Source organism: Carcharodon carcharias, chromosome 2 (genome assembly GCF_017639515.1).
Source record: "Carcharodon carcharias isolate sCarCar2 chromosome 2, sCarCar2.pri, whole genome shotgun sequence".
NCBI classification, from domain to species: Eukaryota; Metazoa; Chordata; class Chondrichthyes; order Lamniformes; family Lamnidae; genus Carcharodon; species Carcharodon carcharias.
The window spans coordinates 164,709,494-164,733,114 of record NC_054468.1 but is presented as its reverse complement, the minus strand read 5'-3'; the positions used below and the strand labels follow the sequence as shown (position 1 = coordinate 164,733,114).

The window sequence follows — 23,621 nt, the reverse complement described above, 5'->3', positions numbered from 1 at the left end:
CCCATTCTGGTTCAAGTGCAACCCAACTGCCTTGTACAGGCCCCACCATCCCCAGAAATCTAAAGCCCTTGCTCCTGCACCATGTCTCCAGCCACACATTCATCTGGACTAACCTCTTATTTCTATGCTCAATAGCAGCACTGGACGTAATCCAGAGATTACTACCTTTTTGAGGTTCTGTTTTTTAATCTGTTTCCTAGCTCCTAAATTCTGCTTACAGGACCTCATCCCTCTTTCTACCTATGCTGTTGGTACCAATATGTACCATGATCTCTGTCTGTTTGCCCCCCCCCCCCCCCCATTTAGAATGCTCTGCAGCCATTCAGTGACACCCTTGAACCTGGCACCAGGGAGGTAACATACCATCCTGGAGTCATGTCTACAGCTGCAGAAACGCCTGTCTGTTCCCTTTACTATCAAGTCTTCGCCTCTTTTTTCCTCTCCCACCCCCGTGCAGCTGAGCAACTCAGTGCCATAAGCGTGGCTGCACTCCCCAAAGGAACATAGAAAACAGGAGAAGGAGCAGGCCATTTGGCCCTTTGAGCCTGCTCCGCCATTCATTATGATCATGGCTGATCATCCAGCTCAATAACCTCCCATTTTCTCCCCATATCCTTTGATCCCTTTTGCCCCATGAGGTATGTCTAACTCCTTCTTGAAAACAGTGTTTTGACTTCAACTACTTTCTGTGGTAGTGAATTCCACAGGCTCACAACTCTCTGGGTGAAGAATTTTCTCCTTATCTCAGTCCTAAATGGTCTATCCCGTATCCTCAGACTGTGACCCCTGGTTCTGGACTCCTCCGCCATTGGGAACATTCTTCCTGCATCTACCCTGTCTAGTCCTGTTAGAATTTTATAGGTTTCTATGAAATCCCTCCCCTCATTCTTCTGAACTCCAGCAAATATAATCCTAACAGACTCAATCTCTCCTATTTTGTCAGTCCCGCCATCCCAGAAATCAGTCTGGTAAACCTTTACTACACTCCCTCTATAGCAAGAACATCCTTCCTCAGATAAGGAGACCAAAACTGCACTCAATATTCCAGGTGTGATCTCACCAAGTCCCTGTACAATTGCAGCAAGACATCCCTGTTCCTGTACTCAAATCCTCAGGCTATGAAGGCCAACATACCATTTGCCTTCTTTACCACCTTCAGTGACTGGTGTACAAGGACACCCAGGTCTGGTTGCACATCCCCCTCTCTCAATTCATAGCCATTTAGATAATCTGCCTTCCTGTTTTTGCTATGAAAGTGGATAACCTCCACATTATACTGCATCTGGCATGCATTTATCCACTCATTCAGCTTGTCCAAATCACATTGAAGCATCTCTGCATCCTCTTCACAGCTCACCCTCCCACCCAGCTTTGTCTCATCTGCACATTGGGAGATATTACATTTAGTTCCGTCATCTAAATCATTAGTACGTTGTGAATGGCTGGGGTCGCAGCACCAATCCCTGCGAAACCCCACCAGTCACTGCCTGCCAATGGAAAAAGACCTGTTATTCCTACTCTTTGTTTCCTGTCTGCTAACCAGTTTTCTATCCATCTCAGTACACTACCCCATGTCCCATATGCTTTAATTTTACTCGCTAATCTCATATGTGAGACTTTGTCAAAAGCCTACTGGAAGTCCAAATAAACCAGTGGCTCCCCCTCATCAACTCTACTAGTTAAATCCTCAAAATTCCAGTAGGTTTGTCAAGCATGATTTCCCTTTCATAAATCCATGCTGACTTTGTCTGATTCTGCCGAGTGCTCAGCTATTAAATCTTTTATAATGGACACTAGAATTTTCCCCACTACCGATGTCAGGCTGACTGATCTATAATTTCCTGTTTTCTCTCTACCTCCTTTTTTAAATAATGGGGTTACATTAGCTACCTTGCAATCTGTAGGAACTGTTTCAGAGTCTATGGAACCTCAGAAGATGACCACAATTTCTAGGGCCACTTCCTTAAGTACTCTGGGATCTAGATTATCAGGCCTGGGGATTTATCGGCCTTCACTCCCATCAATTTCCCCAACACCATTTCCCTACTAATACTGATTTCTTTCAGTTCCTCCCTCTCACTAAACCCTGTGTTCCCCAACATTTCTGGTATGTTATTTGTGTCCTTTTGTGAAGACAGAACCAAAGTATGTATTTAGTTAGGCAGCCATTTCTTTGTTCCCCATTATAAATTCCCCTGTTTCTGTCTATAAGGGACCTACATTTGTCTTCACCAATCTTTATCTCTTCAAATACCTATAGAAACTTTTACAGTCAGTTCTTATGTTCCCCACAAGCTTACTCTCGTACTCTATTTTCCCCTTCTTAATCAATCCCTTGGTCCTCCTTTGCTGAATTCTAAACTGTTCACAATCCTCAGGTCTGTTTTTTCTGGCCAATTTGTATGCCTCTTCCTTGAATCTAATACTATCTCACTCTCTCCGTTTTCAAACACAAAAAAATGGCTCTCGAGCAAGATGCACCATGGGAATTTCCTGACAACCTGCCTAAAACATTTCTTCTGACTGATGGTCACCCATTTCTTCTCTGTCTGCACTTCTGGAAGCTGTGGGATGACCACGTCTAAAAACATGCTATTCACAAAACACAGCCTCGCTGATGCACCTCAGTGCCTCCAGCTGCCGCTCAAGCCCCGAAACTCTGAGCTCGAGTAGCTGCAGCTGGAGGCACTTCCTGCCCACGTGGTCGGTCAGAGCGCAAGGAGCGTCTAGGACTTCCCACATGTTGCAGGTGGTACATAACACAGGACTGAGTTGCCCTGCCATGCCTCTAGTTGGAAAAAAAAACCCTTTTTAGTCAAATACAGTTTTTTAAAAATTAAATTATTTATGTACATTAAATAAAAACTAGAACCCTCACCTTTCCTTAGCTTAATCTATTTTGAACTGGAGAAAAACACTTGCCCACTACTCACCAAACAGTTGTCACTTTTGTGCTGATGTCACTTTTTGAAGTGACTGCTTCACAATGTTGTTGACTGCAGGAGACACTTCCCAGTTATTCCTGTTATTATTTGATGTAGCTACTTTCTCTCCTTGCTCATTACATCAAATTTGTAGGCCTGTTCCTTGCACTATCTCTCTCCATTCTTCTATTGGGGCACCTCTTCCAGCTATTAGTTTTCTGTCTTTGGCCATCTACTGAGATGCTGGTGGCTCTGGGTCTCTTTCCATTTACTTCCCTAATCCTGTTGCAGCTAAATCCTAGAATTCTATCCTTCCTCTAATCATGAGAAATATGATGAAGGTCCACTAAGAATATATTGGCGTGTGTATTTTTATATGGGCTTTTTTACACCAGGCCATTAGGGGGAAGGCGTTGGTATTTTTGTTTTACTTTGAATGTTTAGCTTTAAAAGTTAATGCCTAATAATTTTTGTATTCATTTACTTTTGCAGCATATTGGCAAATTGAATGGCATTTTATGTAAGCTAACTGGTACAAATGAGTAGAAAAACATGGAGCTGCTAGTGTACTACTTCTGAACATGTTAACCATGGAAATTGTAACCTCATAACTTCCTTTTTGCTTTACTTTTCTCCTCTTCCTTTTAACCCAAAGGGTTTTTTTTATAAATCAGTTGAGAACAAGCTTCTACTTTACAATGGCCGTTTGCTGTAACAACATTTTCCAAGTAGTTTATTTTGTGCCATTGAATTTAAATCAGCAACTTAGAAATTGATTGCTAACACTGTGCCTCTTACGCATTTGGATATTTTTAATGCATTGGATTTTTTTTCACTTGAGTGAAGAAACACCCTAATCCCAGGATTTCGACGTGCACCTAAACCTTACCTGTACATAATAAAGATCTGAAGGATGCCCAGTTGTTTTGAAATGGGTCTAGCCAAGGATTGACCCCTATTTTTAATTTTTTTTGCTAGCTTTTTAAGAGGTTAATCATAATTGATGGTCCACATCTATCTTTTTGCCCTTTTTATTTTGCAGGCGGTCGAAGATGCATATGTTCCAGTTATCAAATTTGAACTTGATAATATTGAGGTAAGATTGCTCATAGTAACCTAATTGCACAAATTTGTAAAAGAATACGGTATACATTTTTTTTCTCTAGTAATTATTAAATTAACTGGGTTTCAATTGCACAGATGTAATGAAGTGTGAGCTTTTGTTCCACTTGATCCAAATCTGAGTTTCAAATTGGGATGTTCAGTGCTTGAGCATGACTCTGACATTTATGTCCACTTATCCCCATGGGGAGAGATCTTTTCTCCTGTTAATCTGGTCTCCAATTGAACAATGAAGGCCACAAACTCTTTTAGTGAAGGGCAAATCCATGGGTGGGATATAGCAGTAAGCTATGATTCTAAGTTTTTAAAATTAAGATGAGACATAAAATTCACTGAAATAAGAGCTTATTTAGAAATACAAGTTTCAAGCTGCATATGTTTGTAATGCATAAATGATTTTAATGTCAACCATCTACAATGCTCAAGTCAGGAGTATGATGGAATGCTTTCCACTTGCCTGAATGAGTACAGCGCCAACAACACTTAAGTAGCTTGACATCGTCCAGAACAAAGATTGGCACCCCATCCACAAACATTCATTCCCTCCACTGATACACAGTGGCAGCAGTGTGTGCCACCTATAAGATGCACTGCAGCAACTCACCAAGGCTCCTTCGACAGCAGCTTCCAAACCCACAACCTCTACCTCCTAGAAGGACAAGGGCAACAGATGCATGGGAACACCGCCATCTGCAAGTTCCTTTCCAAGTCACATACCATCCTGACTTGGAACCTATATCGCCGTTCCTTCACTGCTGGATCAAAATCTTGGAACTCCCTTCCTAAGAGCATTGTGGGTGTATCTATGCTACATGGCCTGTAGTGGTTCAAGAAAATGGCTCACCACCACCTCGTGCAATTAGGGATTGACATTAAATGCTGGCCTAGCCAGCGATGGCCAGATCCCATGAACAAATAAATTTTATTAAAAATTCATTATACATGCTGGTATTTTTAGAAAAATGTTAGATTAACATGCTTCAGATTTTCAGCAAATTCTTCTAGACACAATTCGAAGGCATTTGTTTAATTTACAATACCATGGTGATGCACATCTTTTAAACTCTTTCAGATCGATCTTGTATTTGCTAGGCTGGCTTTGCAAACCATTCCAGACAATTTAGACCTCAGAGATGATTCTCATCTGAAAAACCTTAACATTCGATGTATACGAAGTTTGAATGGTATGCAAACTGTTTACTTGATCTTGAATGTTACTTTTCAATGTTCGAACTTTTCTTCTGCCTCATGTTTTGCTTCCTAGTATATAGATTAATGAATATTTTGCAATTTTTTTTACTTTTCTATCTCTGATATTAACTAGTATAAGTCATTAAATATAATTTAAACAATAAAGAAGGCTTAAACAAGAGTTTATATCGGGACTACCTGTAACTCATAAGAGGTTAAGATATCCATCCTGAAAGTTTTGTAGCATTATATTGTAGCTGGTTGCAACATTCATTGATCATTAACTGTTCTCATATATTATACATGAGTACAACATTGACTTGGTGCAAATTTTGGAAAGCTAGTTCAATACTTGACTGTAGATGTCAATGTTTTGAATGAGAGTTGCCTTTAACGCCACTTGTAAAATTTCATATCTGATAGGTTGCAGAGTTACAGATGAAATTCTTCACTTAGTACCAAATAAAGAGAATTTCAGATTAACACTTAGAGCCATTAAACTATGGGCAAAAAGTAAGTAGCACAGATACTTCATTTACTGACTAATCTTTAGCAGGTGTTAAAAGAAAAATTGCTGAATGCTATTGTAAAAATCTATTCTAGGGCGTGGAATATACTCTAATATGCTTGGATTCCTTGGTGGTGTTTCATGGGCCATGCTAGTAGCAAGAACCTGTCAGTTGTATCCTAACGCAGTTGCATCTACTTTAGTCCACAAGTTTTTTCTAGTCTTTTCGAAGTGGTAAGTAAAACTATTTGGAACTTACAAAAACTTTACTGATAATAGGAAAAACATACCATGGAAGTTATATATTGAAGACGATGAATTGTGTAACCTTTTTCAAGTATACATTGTAAAGCAAAAGCAAAATACTAAGGATGTTGGAAACCTGAAATAAAAACAGAAAGCGTTGGAAATACCAGGGGGCCCGGCAGGATCTGGGGAGAGAGGAACAGAGTTAACATTTGCAGTTGAAAATTACTCATCTTCAGAACATTGAAGAAGAGTCATATTCAACTAAAAACATTAGCATTGTTCTGCTCTCCACAGATGCTGCCAGACCTGCTAAGTATTTCTAGCACTTTGTTTCAATTCCATTGTTAAAGTAGTTCAATTTCCCTGTGTGGAATAGATTTCATTCAGAATATACCAAAGCCAGTACTCCAAGAAGTCTGTGGTGCTATACATTAGTTAAAGCTGTTGCAGATTAAAACCACAGGGCTTTTTGTTCAAAAATAGTGATAATTGAATGTATACAGTTGACCATTGAATGTCCACCAGTAATACTGATACTAAAAGCTTGCATGTAATTCAGCTTTCTTGTTCTCTGTGCTAATGTACTGTAACTGTAAAGATGTTCATAGCTGAAAAAGAACATTTATCTTGTAACACTGAAAAACAGCACTCCAGTACAGACATTTGTATTGTCTTTTAACAATTTCAAATAAACTGCTCTTCGCTTAGTCTAAAATTTATATTGCATTATTGTGGAACTAAAATCCTAAGGACCTGGTATAAAACCAAACCAACGTTGTCAACTTTTAAAAAATTTGCATATCCTGAAGTGATTTCTGATTTGTATTGAGAGGTGTTCCGGGGAAGGCATTTTCGCACCACTTGGGTTTGGCATCGCATGTAGCATAACATCAAACTTGATCTTAGCAAGCACTTTAGGGCTTCCTAAGAACTTTTTAAACCTACTCAGGATTGATTGCTGATGCTCCCACTTGCAGCCAAACCCAAGTGGTGCGAAAATGCCTTCCCGAGAACACCTCTCAACGCAAATCAGAAATCACTTCAGGATATGCAAATTTTAAAAAAGTTTACAACGCTGGTTGGTTTTATACCAAGTCCTTAGGATTTTAGTTCCACAATAATGCAATATAACCTTTTTTTAATGTTTAAAATTTGTACCCGCAGGAGTGTATTGTTACCCTGCATGTGCTTGTTTACATAAAGTGCTCTCTTAAGCAGGAGAATTTTTGGTTTGATAACCAGCCAGGTAATATAAAGAGGGTATCACCTGGCTGCAGCAGAGTGCAATCACCAATGTATATAAATTGTTAGAAGTTTACTGTTTGGTTAGCATTGAAGCTGGGCTAATGTTTTTTTTTGTTTTGCTTTTACATTGATGCTATCAAATAGTCATTTAGTTGTCCTGAAAATTGTTTGGCTTTTTTGTTTTGTTTTCAGGGAATGGCCAAATCCAGTGTTGCTTAAACAACCAGAGGATAGCAACTTGAATCTGCCAGTTTGGGATCCACGGGTATGACTAAGCACAGTACTGAACACTAACTTGATTTGATGTTTGTTGTATATTGTCACATCTGATATTTGTTCCTCAGGTAAACCCATCTGACAGATACCATTTGATGCCAATAATAACTCCTGCCTACCCACAGCAAAATTCTACATTCAATGTGTCCTCATCAACACGAACAATAATGATAGAAGAATTCAAACAAGGTTAAATGTTTTATTTAAATATACCTTGTAACTTGGCAGAAAATGTTTTTATTAGTTGCTAGTTTTTTTTATAGGCTACCAGACCTTTATTTGATGTCCACACCGTCTTTCTAAAAGTCTAAAAAGGACTTGATTGTTTGTAATTTTGGCAGAAATGCTATTTGTATAGTATCACAGCAATGCTCCTTATATTTTAAAAATGATTGCTCCAAAAAACTATGGCTATAAAACATAAAATGACATCTTTAAAAATAGCACTACCTACCAGTCTGTTCACCCTGAAACCCTTCTTTTTGCAGCAATGTATTAGCTTGTCTTTTAAACCAATTTATTATTTTCAATGACTTGCCTTTTGTGCTCCCTTTTACTTCAGCCATCACCAAAGTATTTTGTTAATTTCTTTCATGAACGTTCTAATGTCCCTTTTTTTTCCAAACAAAACTTGGTCCAAAATCAAGATATTTAATTCCTTATCCAAAAGCAGAGATTTTTAATGAATAATGGTTCAGTTGTGCTTTCACATATACATATCTTGGTGCCTTAGTCAGGCTTAGGAAGTATCTTAATTCCCACAGGATTTTGAGCTCAGAATTGTCCATTTTAGTACCAATGAATAATTTTGGATGTCCGTTTTAAATGAAATGCCACAAGTTAAATCTGTAGTTAATATGCTTTTAAGGTGCTTTGTTTTATTTGCAGCGTTGAGGTTTTATTCCAGATCCATACTGATTTGGTTTTGTATGTTCAGGTCTTGCCATTACTGATGAAATACTACAAGGCAAGACAGACTGGTCTAAACTCTTTGAACCACCTAGCTTCTTCCAAAAATATAAGTAAGTAGTTGTACTCTTTCACAATGTAGCCTATAAACTTCTAGTATAGTATTATAGTCCAATTGCAAATGTGTGAGCGTTTTCAACCTGTTTCTGGAGAGATCTATTCCAATTTACAAAAATATATGAAAAGCTTTGGTTAGATTTTAAACCTATTGATTATGTATTAATAAAAACTTGAATTATAGTGCGCCAGTGTGGTAAGGGATATCTGAAAGTTGGTTGCCATGGTGATGTCATACCAACTGAGAATTACTTACAATTTCATTACTTCAGTTTTGTATTCCAGTGTACTGTTAATATTAGTTTAGTCATGTCATTGTCACAGTTAGACTGTTGAAACTGTGTATGCCTGTATCCAGCACCTGCTATCCCCCACTCCGTACTATTGGGTGTATTTTGTGAATGGATCCACTGCTAGTATGGGTAGGGATCCTCGTGTGTTTCTTTTGGTCCCTAACATAAGGTGTAGTGAGTGACCCCCTCATTCTATAGGGAACATGATAGTTGTTTCACAGCTATTTAAAAATAGGAAGATGTTTTCTATTTGAGCCAGCAATGTGGCATAATTCTTCAGATTCTTAGAAGTTGAAGATTTCCTGAGCTCTGCTGTGTCCCTAAACAAGCTAATTTCTTTATTCCACATTTTTCTTTCCATATTGAATAGATTATTTTTATGCTAAATATTTTCTCAACGTTCAATCTGTGGTCATTCCCATTGTTGTGCATATAATCTGCAGTGTACTTTTCTTTCCTACCCAATTTTTGTTGCATTATACCATCCACTGGTCATAATGCAGCACCCTTACTTCATGGCCCCCAGTGTATAACCTGTACTACCTGAAATAGCACTGTATTGAGACAACAAAGCTTTGGGCTAAATTTATTTACATGAATCAAGAGTGTCTCTGCAGATAGAACGTGTGCAAATATTGAGACTGTTTCAGCTAAACAAAATAAGTGACAGTCATTCGCTGACTCATTGGTCAAGGCATAGCCCTGAGGAATCAGTGTCAAGCTGCCTGATTTAAATTTCAAACAATGCTGGCAGTTAACTGTCAGTCACCATCAATTGGTGCATCCTCAATGGACTCTACCTTTCAGAGTCCACTTGCCAACCAATCAGCACTCATCACAGACAGCATAAGCTTTTTTTTTGCGAAGTGCCCTGATGAGTACCAAACATAAATCTTCGACATGTCTCTTTACCAATAATCATGAGTGTATTGTGACCAAACCTACACTTTGCAAAAAGCATCTTTTCCATTCAAATACGTTTGTCTGTTAACACACGCTTAATTTGTTGATTTTTGCGTTTGACTGTTACTGCAAAAATTTTAAAGTGAAATCTTGTCCAACAGTTCCTTTCATTGGGGTCATTTGAGAATTCTTTCCACATTATTGGACTCTGTAAGGATCGTAACAGTATATAGATTCCACCATCAGAACATATCTTCCTCCATTCTTTTCATTAAACAGGAATAAAGAGTCGACTTTGTCTAGAAACAGAAGATCACCATCTCAATTTTGTTGCTCAAAAATAAGCTGGTTCAGACTCGAGACAGGCTTTTCCTGTTGGCTGCCAAAATTAGAGATACTGTCAAACTGATGCTGCTTCTGTCTTGGAGTATTGCTCCTTAAGATGCTATTCACTAAGAGAATTGTATAAATCACACCAGGCTTGTGCTTTTTCTTGTGACTTGTACTTCAATTTGGGGAGCTATCTTTTTGCTTGAGGTTAAGCTACTGAAATGTGTATGTTTGCTTGTTAACAATAACAATCTAATGCTTGCCCATTTTGTGCGGTAGAAGTGGAGCATGCTTAACATGTGAATTGGTGATTAATTTTGAAAACTGTAAGACAATGCTTATGGTCAAGCCACTCCACTGCTGCATAACATCTTTTTGAAGTCTTTTTTGCTATGAATAATTCATAATGAGGTCATTTTACAGTTTTATTCTGAAGTATTTCTTTGTGAGATTCTCAACTTAAAGTTATTAAAACCATTTTTATTTGTTTACAGGCACTACATTGTATTAACAGCAAGTGCATCCACTGAAGATCATCACTTAGAATGGTGAATACTCCAGTTTTTAAAAAAAGACTTACAAGGATAATACCAGAACTGCAAGGTCATTCCTATTGGAACAAGTTAATCTGGCTGGGTGGTCTTGAAAAGAGAAGGCTGTGGTGACTTAATTAAAAAATCTTTATGTAATGTTTTGATAAAGACAGTGTTTCAACTTTTTTGGAAGGAGGAAAAACTAGGGGCCATTAAAAGATGTTTACAAAATGGGTAATTCAGAAACGTCTTTATTGAGAGAGTGGTGAGATAAATATTATACATGTATTTAAGGGGAAGCTGGATATGGGGAAGAAGGGAATATGCTGGTAGTTAGATGGGAAGGATGGGAGGAAGCTTGGATGCAACTTAATACTGGTATTGGATTAATTGGGCTGAATGTCCTATTTCTGCACTGCATGTCCTACTTCAAAATTGTGGTTCTTTAGATAACTCCTAAACTAAAAATATTTCCCTTTTTTAGGGTTGGTCTTGTTGAATCAAAAATCCGTGTACTTGTTGGCAACCTTGAGCGAAATGACTACATTACTCTTGCCCATGTAAACCCACAATCTTTTCCTGGCTTAAAGGAACATCATAATCTGTAAGTTAGGCTTTACATTGACTTAAGTGCCTCATGTTATAAATTGGGTGGAGCCCATGCATGACTGCTTGAAATACATTAGCTAATTAAACTTGCCTATGGCTTTTGTGTACTTCCTTTGGGAAATATACTGAATATGATGTATGATATTTACTTTAAACCTGATAATACCACAATACATCGCAGATATGAATTTATCTTGGAAATTAGCATTTAATCATAATACTTCCAATACTGGCCAATTTGCAGATTTTAACTTTTGCATTTACTACCTGCTAAAAGTAGTTATTTCCACATAGCTAATTCCTGAAGCTACACGTACCCTTAAAATATGTTTGAAAATGCCTCTGTTAGCACTTTTTTTAATGTAGAAAAAAATCCCCCACAGCACTTGAGGTGTAATTTTAAAAAATCACCTGTTATAAGTATCATTTGATTCTTAATTTTCTCAATGTTTCATGTTTGTGTCATTTGCTTTGGTCTGATGATCATCCAAATTCCTTTGTATATTTTTTTTTAAAAGTACATTTTCTTTTTAAAATGGCATTACCATCTTTACTGGCAGCAGTTGCAGGCAGAAGTACTAGACAGCAATAAATAAAGCCATAAATCTTCAGTCACTTGCACTTATGGAAAGGAATGGCAAAGGGGTTACCAGTTGGGATTCTTCAACAAATTTCTGATTTATCCGCTACTCCAGCATGTGGCTAGTTTGCAGACCTTCCCTACAACTGGCTGACTCAATTTGTAGCTTAGAAATCCTATTCTGGAAGGCAGCAGAGACATTAGTTATAACTTGCAATAAAGCAATTGAGCCTGTAGTTAATTTATCACATCCATGCAGTGATACACATTCTTTACATCTTTACATTAACCCCACTGGCTGATATCCATCACGCTCTAAACCTTAAAAGTGCAGTAGTGTCACATGCTTATTATTCAGATTGAATTTCTGTACCTCTTGCATTAGCAACTTTAGTTCTAAAATAAGTTAGTCATACTGAAGTTAATGACAAGGAGTTATAAGGATCTGATGCCACAGATTCTTGGGAACTGAGGTCAAAATTGAGTAATCTCAACTAGTGTAGACCAAAGTGGGAAAGATATCCTAGGAAGAGTCTCTAAACAAGGTGCTCTAGTAGAAACGCTATGGTTCAATGCTTATGGGGCAGAAACAGTATTGTGGATGCATAACAATCCAGGTGAATGTGTTGGGTAAGCCACATCAATTACATTTGCTGCCATGATCAGCAAGTTGATGAGTCTCAAATTCAGTCCTATTGATTCCTATTGACTATGGGCAAAATGACAATTTCTTAATTGTCTAAATTGCTTCAATTTCTAAATTCCAATGACACTTGAAGTTGTTGCCAATCCATCATTCTTTTCTAAATTGGTACTGGAGTGATGTACTAGGGCTTTGGGTAAAGATCAACAGAAACTAGGCATCTATCCTTCAGAATGAAGCTCAAACATTATCTAGAAGCTGAATAGAGTGAAAATTTTAGACAAGTGTTATCTGAAATGCAATAATTATTTTGCCTTTTAAGACTTGAACCTGAAACCTCTGACCAGCGGCAATACTGTGCACACTTCCATTGTGTGAAGATTCTCGCGACCTGATGCTGCTGCGCATTCACCTGGGATCTGCTGATCCCAGACTTCAAAGGAATGCTCAGCGTCAGCCAGAGAACTCCCATCAGAATGGAGTAGAGTCAGGGGAAGAGAAGACTAACTCCACTAGCTAGCACTCGATAAGTTTATAAAGGTCTGGTCTTCGAGTGTGGATAGGTGGGGTAGTTAAGGCAGGAGTTTGGGGTGGGGATGGTCGGGTCTGGGGGAAGTGGGGCATAGGGGCGGGTGAATGATTGGGAATGTCGATTTGTGAAGTTGCCTAGGTGTTAGACCAGGTTTTAAACTGTCTTAACATTTCCTGGGTAACTATCAAGGTAAGTCACACAGATCTGTCCCAAGCCTCCAGCTCTAGCTCAGAGTTGGAGACATTCGTGCAGAGTCCCGGGCAGCAGGGGAATTGCCCATCAGAAGTTTAAACTTCCCTGGAAATTCCCACGTAGGTGCACACGTCAGGACTTCCGCAGAATCCTAACAGGCAAATTCAGTCATATCTCCAGAGACCAAAAGATTTGGGCCTTGATTTTAAAGGCTTCATTTAATGGCGCAATTTTTTTTTTAAATTCATTCTCAGCTGGTGGGTATAGTTGGCTAGACCAATATTTATTGCCCATTCCTAATTACTCTTGAAAAGGTGGCAGTAAGCTGCAGCCTTGAACCTCTGAGGGCCATATGGTGTAGGCACATGTAAAGTGCTCCTTAGGAAGGGAGTTCCAGGATTTTGACCCAGCGACAGTGACGGAACAGTGATATAGTTCCAAGTCAGATGTGTGTGGTTTGGAGGGGAATTTGCAGGTGGTGGTGTTCTCATGCATCTGCTGACTTGTTCTTCTAAGTGGTGGAGGGTTTGGAAGATGATGCCAAGGGATTCTTGGTGAGTTGCTGCTGTGCATGTTGGAGATGGTGCACACTGCTGCCATTGTGCATCAGTGGTGGAGGGAGTGAATGTTTAAGGTGGTTTTTGAAGTGGCAGTCAAGCTGGCTCCTTTCCCTGGATGATGTCAAGTTTCTTGAGTGTTGTTGGAGCTGCACTCATGCAAGCAAATGGAGAGTATTCCATCACACTCCTTACTTGTGCCTTGTAGATGGTGGACAGGCTTTAAGGAAATGAGTTACTCAATGCAAAATTCCCAGCCTGTGACCTCTTGTAGCCACAGTATTTATATGGCTGGTCCAGTTCAGTTCCTGGTCAACCTGAATTCCCAAGATGTTAGAGGAGGATTTGGTGATGGTATTACTGTTGAATGGGGAGATGGTTGGATTCTTGTTGGAGATGGTCAGTGCCCGGCACCTGTGTGGCGTGAATGTTACTTGCCACTTATCAGCCCAAACCTGAATGTTGTCTGGGTCTTGCTGCATATGGACTTGGACTACTTCAGTATCTGAGGAAGATTATGCAGTAATCAGTGAACTTGCCCACTTCTGACTTTATGATAGAGAATGTCATTGATGGAAGCAGTTGAAGATGCTTGGGGTGAGGACACTACCCTGAAGAACTCCTGCAGTGATGTCCTGGAACTGAGATGATTGACCTCCAACAACCACAGCCACCTTATGACTCCAACCAGTGGAAAGTTTTTCCCTTTCCCATTGAATCCAGTTTTGCTAGTGCTATTTGATGCCATACTTGTTCAAATGCTGCCTTGACGTCAAGGGCAGTCACTCTCACTTCACCTCTTTTGCCCATGTTTGGATCAAGGCTGTAATGAGGTCAAGAGCTGAGTGGCTCTGGCAGAATCCAAATTGAGCATCAGTGAGCAGGTTATTGCTGAGTAAGTGCTGTTTAATAGCACTGTCGACGTCACCTTCCATCACTTTGCTGACAATCAAGAGTAGACTGACAGGGCAGTAGTTGGCCAGGTTGGATTTATCCTGCTTTTTGTGGGCAGGACACCGTGAACAATTTTCCACATTGTCAGCTAGATGCCAGTGTTCATAAAGTTCAAAATAGGAGTACAGTTTTCTGCAAATTAAAAAAAATAATCATGGGATTCTAGGTATTCTAAAAGACTTCTAGATAGATGAGAGAAATTGGCAAATTGATTATTAGGCCTGTTTATCCTGAAGCATTCCGATCTGAATTTTTTCAACATTTGCCCCAAAGCTTTAATGATGTGCTACTGCCAATAATTAAGATTATGAATTTGTGCTGTACCCTAACCTGTGGTGTGGAAGATTTGTGCATCCTGCAAGAGTCTTATAGAAGATCAGAAGTAGGCCACTCAACCCCTTGAACCTGCTTTGCTACTCATAGATTATGTCTAATCTGCAGCACATTTTCCACCCCCCAAGTTATCCATACTAGGGCCTCTGTTCATATATGTAACAATAATTTGCATGAAGGATTAGAAACGTATATCCAAATTTACAGAAGATACTAATTTAGGCAGCACAGTAAGTTGCTTTGATGGGAGCAGAAAGTTACAAAGGGACTTAATTTTGCAGGTGTCATTCAATGTGGAGAAGTGTGACATCCATTTTAGATCCAAGTGAAATAAATCGCAATATTTTCTTATTGTTGAGACATGTGTAGCAAAGATTTATTTACTCACAAATCGCTAAATGTTAGTGCACAGGAACAAAAGGCAACTGCAATAGAAAATGGAATGTTGGGCTTTATCTCTGGGGATACAAAGGGGCTTTGGTTAGAACCTAACCGGAGCACTGCTTTCAATTTTCAACATTGTACCTCAGTTGGAGTACAGATTCATTAGAATTGTGCCATCATTTGCCCCTTCAAGCCCCAAGGCCAGTTGCATAAACTTGGTTTCATTCACTTGAGTTTGAAAAATTGAGGAGAGGTCGAATTGACATATTCAAAATGATAAATGCAGGAAAACTTGACTTCTGGTGGACGATTCCAAAACGAGGGAGCATCATCATAAATTAGAGTTGGGCCATTTAGGGGTGAAATCAGGAAGCTCATTTCACAAAGGGTAGTGTAAATTTGGAACTCACTCCATCAAAAGGCTGCAGATAATGGATCAATTGAAAGTTTCAAGACTTGAGTTTGTTTTTTGTTAGGCAATGGATGTGGAACAAAAGCAGGTACACGGACTTGAGGTACAGATTCACCATGATCTTATTGAATGGCAGAATAGACTCAGGAGACTGAATGACCTACTCATTTTCCTTTGTGCTGTGTATCAGGTTATAAAAACCGACAAAAGCCCGGATATTGTAATTATGGCACTATCAACATGACAGCAACTTCGGGTGTCCACATATGCATAGTTAAACATGGAAATCCCAGAAGTTACTATCAGTGGATTTTCTACTTCCTCACAAAGTGTGCATTGAAAAGTCACAGCAGATGAAAATTGTTAAACTCTTGAATTAATGTGAATTTTCACCTTGTATGCTAATGATTCCTCTGTAAAAAGCCTTGAAGAAAAAGCCTTAGTTACATCTCACTTAACAGGTTCATAATTACTGCAGAATAATCTCTCTGGCACTGAAAAGCTAATTTTATGTTTGTGGAATATCAAATTTCTGCATTATGATAATTGCAATTATTTTTAAAATATTGATATTTCAGCTTCACCTTAACCCCAAGTGCATGTTCCAGTGTTTTATTTCATTTTTTGTAAAGCGATTAAAGTGAAGGATATTCTGTGCTTATCTCCTGGTTTGCTGTCTGCTTAAAAAGGGAGGAAGGGATTGTCCAAGTCACTACAGACCTGTCAGTCTGTGGTGGTCAAATTATTAGAAAAAATTCTGAGGACAGCATAAATTGTCATTTAGAATGGCACAGATCTATCAAGGGCAAACTGTGTGGTTTTGTTAAAGATTGGTTGAGTCTGACTAACTTGATTAAATTTCAAGGAGGGTCAATGAATATAGTGTATCACTTGTAGTCCACATGGATTTCAGCAAGACTTTTGGCATGGTTGAATGGTCAGAAAAGTAAGAGGCCATGGGATCCAAAATTGGCTCAGTGGCAGGAAACCAAGGATTATGGTCAATGGCCATTTTTGTGACTTGAAGGCTGTTTCACAGTGGGGTTCTGCCGAGGCTCAGTTCTAGCTCCCTTGCTTATTGTGGGGATATATATCAATGATGTAGTCTTAATGTTGAGGACACAATTAAGTTGCAAATGATTATCAACCACACAGTCCATTTGTTTTGTTTAGTGAAAGAGAATGTTGTAGACTACACGAAGATATCAATGGACTGATCAGAATGGTAACAGTGACAAATGAGGGTAAATGCAATAGGTGACAGAATAGTGAGCATTTTAGAGGAATAGAGGGACCTTAGTCTACAGATCCCTGAGGGTAGCAGAACAGGTAGATGAGGTGGTTAAGAAGGCATTTGGGCATTTTCCCTTTTTTTTAGCCAAGGCCTAGAGCATAAAAGCAGAAAGATTATATTAGGACTGAACAAAGTACTAGTAAGGCCACAGTTAGAATACTGTATACAGTTCTGGTCACCACATTATAGGAAAGTTGTGATTGCACTAGAGAGAGAGTACAGAGGTGATTTACGAGGATGTTGCCAGGAATGGAAAATTTTAGCTATCAGGAAAGTTTTTAGATTAGCTGGGTTTATTTTCTTTGGGACGGGGGAGGCTGAGGAGTGATTTTAATTGAAGGGGGCCTAGAGAGAGTGAATAGGAAGGACCTATTTCCATTAGTAGAGAGGTCAATAGCCAGGAGGCATAGATTTAAAGTAATTGGCAGAAGGATTCAAGGGGAGCTGAAAAACATCTTCAGCCAAAGGGTGGTGGGTCTGGAACACTCAACTCGGCAACAGGGAGGCAGAAACCCTCATTGCATTTTTTTTTCATTGAAGTGCTATAACTCAGTGGTTCTCAAACTAGAATGCAAGGAGACTTTCCAAGGAGTGTACACAATAACTTGAAAGCATTTACTGAGCAAGGCCTGATGGGCAAAGTGGTCAGTTCTTGGATCTTGTTTTGCTATCATGTAGCCACTTGGAACATCTTGCCACTGCTTAAGACACCGGGCTTTTTGGTTAAAAGTCCCGTGAGGAGTGATATGGCAGAATTTGAGTCTTGTATTGATGCTTAATGACTCAAGAAGCACAAAGCTATCAAACAAATGTGAGACCATCTTGGGCAGTCTCTAAGTGCTCTGCTGAATCGAGACTTTACCAGAATGACTAAATCAAATTCTATTTTTAATTGCATTGATTTTTTTTTAACGGGTGTTTTGGGACCAGATTTTGCAATTCCATCTTTTTACCTGGGGAAAAATAAAAATTAGCTTTGTATATGAATTACGAGTATCGTTGGTAAATATCACACCAGGGATCAACAGACTCTGAGAAGCAGGCACACCCATCTTACTGATAGCTTTAAGTAAATACTTTTTTTCTTAAATGCATTAGTACAAGACTCTCTTTTGTATGATACGGTATTATCATTTAGATGAGGATCCATGATTATTCATTTGAAAGGGGGCCTTCAACCAAAAATGTTTGAGAATTACTGCCATAACCTCCAGGGCAATGGGCCCAGAGCAGGAAAGTGGGATTAGCTCTTTCGGTCTGCACAAACATGTTTGGCAAATGGCTGCCTCAAGTGATGTTAATTTTCTGTTTCTTTGTGAAAACTCTTCAACCTGATTGGCTGCTTAGCCTCTTGATGGCATTACTGTTGCTGGATGCCATAAGCTAATGCCAAATTAAATTAACATTTAGAAAGATGAAATTCGCACCAGAGATTGCTAAATCTTTGAGGTTTTTTCAAGTTGAGTGACGAATGTCGTCATTTTGCTGCTGACTGCAAAATATGGCCCAAATATGTCTTACCTTTTTTTCTTTTCTGTAGGGATGAGTATGTTACCATCTGGTTTATTGGAATCATTTTTAAGAAGGTGGAAAATGCAGAAAGTGTAAACATTGATCTGACACAAGATATTCAATTATTCACTGATACAGGTAAAGAGTTATTCATTAATTTGGTCAGCTCAGTAGTGTCAACGATGGTTTCATATGTTTGTGGACTACAATTTAGAACTAAAGTCCTTGGACTTACTAGGATGAGATAAGGTCTTGTAATCTCTTCCTTTTATAATCTAGACTACAAAGTTTTTAGCAGATTTGTGGTATCCACACACAAATAAGTTGCATGGATTAATTTTAGCACCGTTCTAAAAATTGCAGCTTGAATTTGGACTTTGACTAAAATTCTTGGTGCCTTTGTAATTTAACTCTTGAAATTTACATAATGCTATCCACTCAGTCTCCAGTAACTATGTTGTATTGTCTGACATACTGTTCATTCCAAGAAGTAGTAATTTCAGACTCCTCTTGCTATAATGCTTTCAAATGCTTATATTTCATATTTTTGTCATCCGGTTTCATCATCTCATATAAGGAAAACACCTAATAGCCTATTTTGCAGCATACTGGTTGTGGGTAGCTCCATGTCAACCTACTTTTCTTTAAATACACTTCGAATGATTAGATGTTGTGGAAAAAAGTTTTAAAAAGATACTCTTCAAAATGTCTTGCACTGAAGTTCTGTCAAAATCAATTTTTCAGCATTCCAGGCAACTTGGCAGTCTTCCACATGCTTTACCAATGATCTGCAATCCAAGGGTTTCTTTGTCACAATTTGCCGCTTTCCTCCAACTTTATCATCAGATGTAGATATGTTTCTCACCTAATCACAATGTTTCTAATATCTCAGTTTTGAATTTATAACTATGTCCTCATCTTGCACTACAAATCAAAAATGTTTGCCTCATACAGGATCTGCAATGTTTAAATTCTGCTACAAGCTTCATTGTTCAGCGGATTATCTGTTTTGCAATCAGTGGTAGAAATGCAATGTTCTGGGTTGCTTTACAGGATAAAGATTAGAATTTTTTTCTCAAATTCATTTTATAGTTTTATTTTGTAACTTGACGTGAATGGCATTTCTTTCCCCTTCATACTCAGATTTTCATTTCCAATTTCAACCTTGCATGAGAGTTTTTGTTGTTAAAGCTGGTAAAGAATGAAACAGAACCCCAATTTAAATCTACAATAAGGGGTTTTGTATCACTATTTAGATGTCCAATAGTGATGCAAAGAACCTTAATTTTAGACCTGGTAATTTCTCTTATGGAACTAAATTTCAACCCAGGAAGATGCACTGAAACTGAAAGACAACGTTTTTGTAGATGTAGGAAGCATTCTTGTATGAATGCAAAATAAGCTGTTAAATGTGGGCAAGAAGGCTTTGATTCTTTAATACAGTCCAAAGTACAATTAAGTGGTGCATCACGGGAGGATCAGTAGCCATGATAAATGCTATAGGTTTAAGAACAGTTAAGGTCTAATCTGTGGACCAACCAGATTCAGAGAAAATCAAGTGTGACATCACAAGGAACCAGGTAAGTGGTTGGTGAATATTTTGCTCATTTAGCTTTTAAGAACTGGTACCATTTATTGGTAACTGTAAGTTTTATTTAGTAGTAAGGTTTTTATAGTAGTAGTAAAGCTTATTGGGAGTGGTAGGGATTATTCATTAATTGAAAAAAAGTAATTAACATTGTGTGAATAGCTGGATTACAGAAAAATGTAAGCTTTACATAACCTTTAAGTAACCAATTTATAGACTCAGGAGAAGGAGCTAATCGTTAAGTAAGTCTACTTAGCAGTCTCCAGTTTATACTAAATAGTCCAAAAGTAAGCAGAGCTGCTTGGCCACCTGAATGCCCACCCTGTGGCATGTGGGGAGACATGGACACTCCACGTGGCCTAGTCAAGCACATGTGCAGGAAGCGTCACCAGGAGTACAAACTTGAGCTCCGGGTTCCAGAACTAGAGCAGCAGTTGGAGTCGCGGTGGTGCATCCGCAATGCTGAGGACCACATGCATAGCACACTTTAGGGAGGTAGTCACACCACAGGTTAGGAGCTTGCAGGCAGAGAGGGAATAGGTGACCACCAGGTAGGGCAGGAGTCCCCCTCTGAGCTTTTGTCACTCAAGAACTAGTTTTCCATTTTGGAAACCAGTGAAGGCGATGGTTCCCCAGAGGAGTGCAGCAAGAGCCAAATTCAAGTCTCCACAGGTGGCACAGCTGCACAGGCGGGAAGGAAGAACAATCGAAGAGGAATAGTGGTATTAGATTTGATAGTCAGAGGAAAAGATGGGCGTTGCTGTGGCCATAGACATGACTCCAGGATGGTGTGTTGCCTCCTTGGTGCCAGGGTCAAGGATATCACAGAAGGGCTCCAGGACATTCTTAAGAGGGTCGATGAATAGCCAGAAGTGTTGGCTCATGTTGGTATCAATAATATAGGTAGAAAGATGGATGAGGTCCTGAAGGCAGATTTTAGGGAACTAGGTAAGACATTAAAAATCGGGACCTGTAGAGGTAGTGATCTCCGGATTACTGCCAGTGCCACGCGCTAGTGAGCATAGAAATAGGAGGTTAGAACTGATGAATGTGTGGCCAGAGAAATGGTGAAGGAGGGAGGAGTTTTTTGGGGCATTGGGACTGATTGGGGTGGGGGGTGGTGGGACATGTAACAAACTGGATGGTTTGCACCCCAACAGGGCCGGGACCAATATCCTTGCCTGGAGGTTTGCTAGTGCTGTTGGGGAGGGTTTAAACTAGTTTAGCAGTGGGGTGGGAACCTGAGGGTAGACTCAGATGGGGCAAAATCAGAAATAGTAATGTAAGGCAGAAAATCAGTGAATAAGTCTGGAAGGCAGAGGAAACAAAAAATAGAAAATAAAAGAGTTTGGCTGTACTCAAGAGTATGTACTACAATGCAAGGAGCATAGCAAATCACGCAAGCTGAGGGCATGGTTAGAAATATGGCAGTATGATATCATAGCTATTGTAGAAACATAAATTAAAGAGGGACAGGAATGGCTGCTCAACATTCTTGGTTATAGGGTTTTCAGGGGAGATAAAAGGGGGGCTGGTGGCAGTTTTGGTTAGAGAAGAAATTACAGCTGTGAGGTGGGATTATGTCAGAAGGATCATCAATGGAGGCCATATGGATTGAGCATAGGAACAAAAACGGGGCAGTCACATTACTGGGGGGTGTACTATGGACCCCCAAACAGTCAGAGGGAGAAGAGCAAATATGTAGACAAATCTGAGAAGAATATTAGCAAGCAAAATCCAGGAGAACCCAAAAAATGTTTTTACCTAAACAAAGAGTAAGAGGATAACCAAGGAAAGAGTAGGGCCCATAAAAGACCAAAAAAGGTAACCTATGTGTAGAGGCAGAAGATGCGGGTATGGTTCTTAATGAATAATTTACATCTGTCTTCGCAGAATGGGGGCCAATAGAAGCAGAGATAAAAACAAAAAACTGCGGATGCTGGAAATCCAAAACAAAAACATAATTACCTGGAAAAACTCAGCAGGTCTGGCAGCATCGGCGGAGAAGAAAAGAGTTGACTCTCCGTCAACTCTTTTCTTCTCTGCTGATGCTGCCAGACCTGCTGAGTTTTTCCAGGTAATTCTGTTTTTGTGTTGCCAATGGAAACACTGTGGTTAAGGAGGAGGAGTGTTAAGTATTGGATGTGATAAACATAGGGAGAGAGGAAGTATTAAGGGGATTAGCATCCTTGAAAGCGGATAAATCACCAAGCCGGATGAAATGTACCCCAGACTTGTAAAAAGAAGCCAGGGAGGAAATAGCTGAGGGTCTGACCATCATTTTCCAATCCTCACTGGATACAGGTGAGGGTCAGAAGGATTGGAGGTCTGCTAATATTGTACCTTTGTTTAAAAAGGGAGTGAGGGATAGACTGAATAATTACAGGCCAGTCGGTCAGGCAAATTATTGGAATCAATTCTGAGAGACAGGATAAACTGTCACTTAGGCACAGATGAATCGAGGAGAGTCATTATGAATTTAAAGGAAGGTCATATCTGACACTTGAATTTTTTGAGGAAGGAACTAGGAGGATTGAGGTTGGTGCAGTCTACATGGATTTTAGCAAGCCTTTTGACAGGGTTCCACATAGACTGGTTTAAAAAAAAGTAAAAGCCCATGAGATCCCATGGAATGTAGCAAACTGGATACAAAATTGGCTTAGTGGCAGGAAACCAGAGTAATTGTTGATGGGTGTTGTTGCAACTGGAAGGCTGTTTCCATTGGGGTTCTGCAGGGCACAGTACAAGGTCCCCTGCCTTTTTGGTAAATTTTAATGATTTGGACTTGAATGTTGGGGGACTGATCAAGAAGCTTGCAGACGACACAAAAATTGTCCACGAGGAGGATAGCTGTAGACTGCAGGAAGATATCAATGGACTGGTCAGGTGGGCAGAAAAGTGGCAAATGGAATTCAACCCAGAGAACTGAGAGGTGATGCATTTAGGGAGGTCAAACAAAGCAAGGGATACAATAAATGGGAGGATACTCCGGTGTAGTGGAAGGGATGGACCCGAGAGTGAGTGTCCACAGATCCCTGAATGTAGCAGGACAGGTCAATAAGGTGGTTAAGGCACATGGAATCCTTTCCTTTTAATAGCTGAAGCAATGAATATAAGAGCAGGGAGGTTATGCAGGAACTATATAAAACATTAGTTAGGCCACAACTTGAGTAGTGTGCGCAGTTCTGGTCATTACAGAAAGGATGTAATTGCACTAGAGAGCGTACAGAGGAGATTTACGAGGATTGGAAAATTGCAGCTATGAGGCAAGTCTGGGGTTGTTCTCCTTGGAACAGAGAAGGTGGAGAGGAGATTTGATTGAGATGTACAGAATTGTGAGGGGCCTGGATAGAGTGGGTGGGAAGGGTATTTTTACTTTAGCAGAGAGGCCAGTGATTGGGGTGCATGGATTTAAAGTGATTGGCAGAAGG

At 39.4% G+C, this 23,621-nt stretch overlaps 1 protein-coding gene across 4 annotated transcripts in view; it reads left to right on the top strand.

Moving 5' to 3' along the window:
* The window catches only part of papolg (poly(A) polymerase gamma), a 63,633-nt gene that overhangs the window by 19,917 nt on the left and 20,095 nt on the right, over positions 1–23,621 (top strand). For all 4 annotated transcript variants that reach the window (XM_041209637.1, XM_041209618.1, XM_041209628.1 and 1 more), the window contains exons 7-16: positions 3,967–4,020; positions 5,119–5,230; positions 5,661–5,750; positions 5,841–5,979; positions 7,432–7,504; positions 7,584–7,704; positions 8,453–8,537; positions 10,562–10,615; positions 11,085–11,204; positions 18,631–18,740. In XM_041209637.1, coding sequence (XP_041065571.1) covers positions 3,967–4,020; positions 5,119–5,230; positions 5,661–5,750; positions 5,841–5,979; positions 7,432–7,504; positions 7,584–7,704; positions 8,453–8,537; positions 10,562–10,615; positions 11,085–11,204; positions 18,631–18,740 — 958 coding nt within the window. The remainder of the gene's footprint in view (positions 1–3,966; positions 4,021–5,118; positions 5,231–5,660; positions 5,751–5,840; positions 5,980–7,431; positions 7,505–7,583; positions 7,705–8,452; positions 8,538–10,561; positions 10,616–11,084; positions 11,205–18,630; positions 18,741–23,621) is intronic.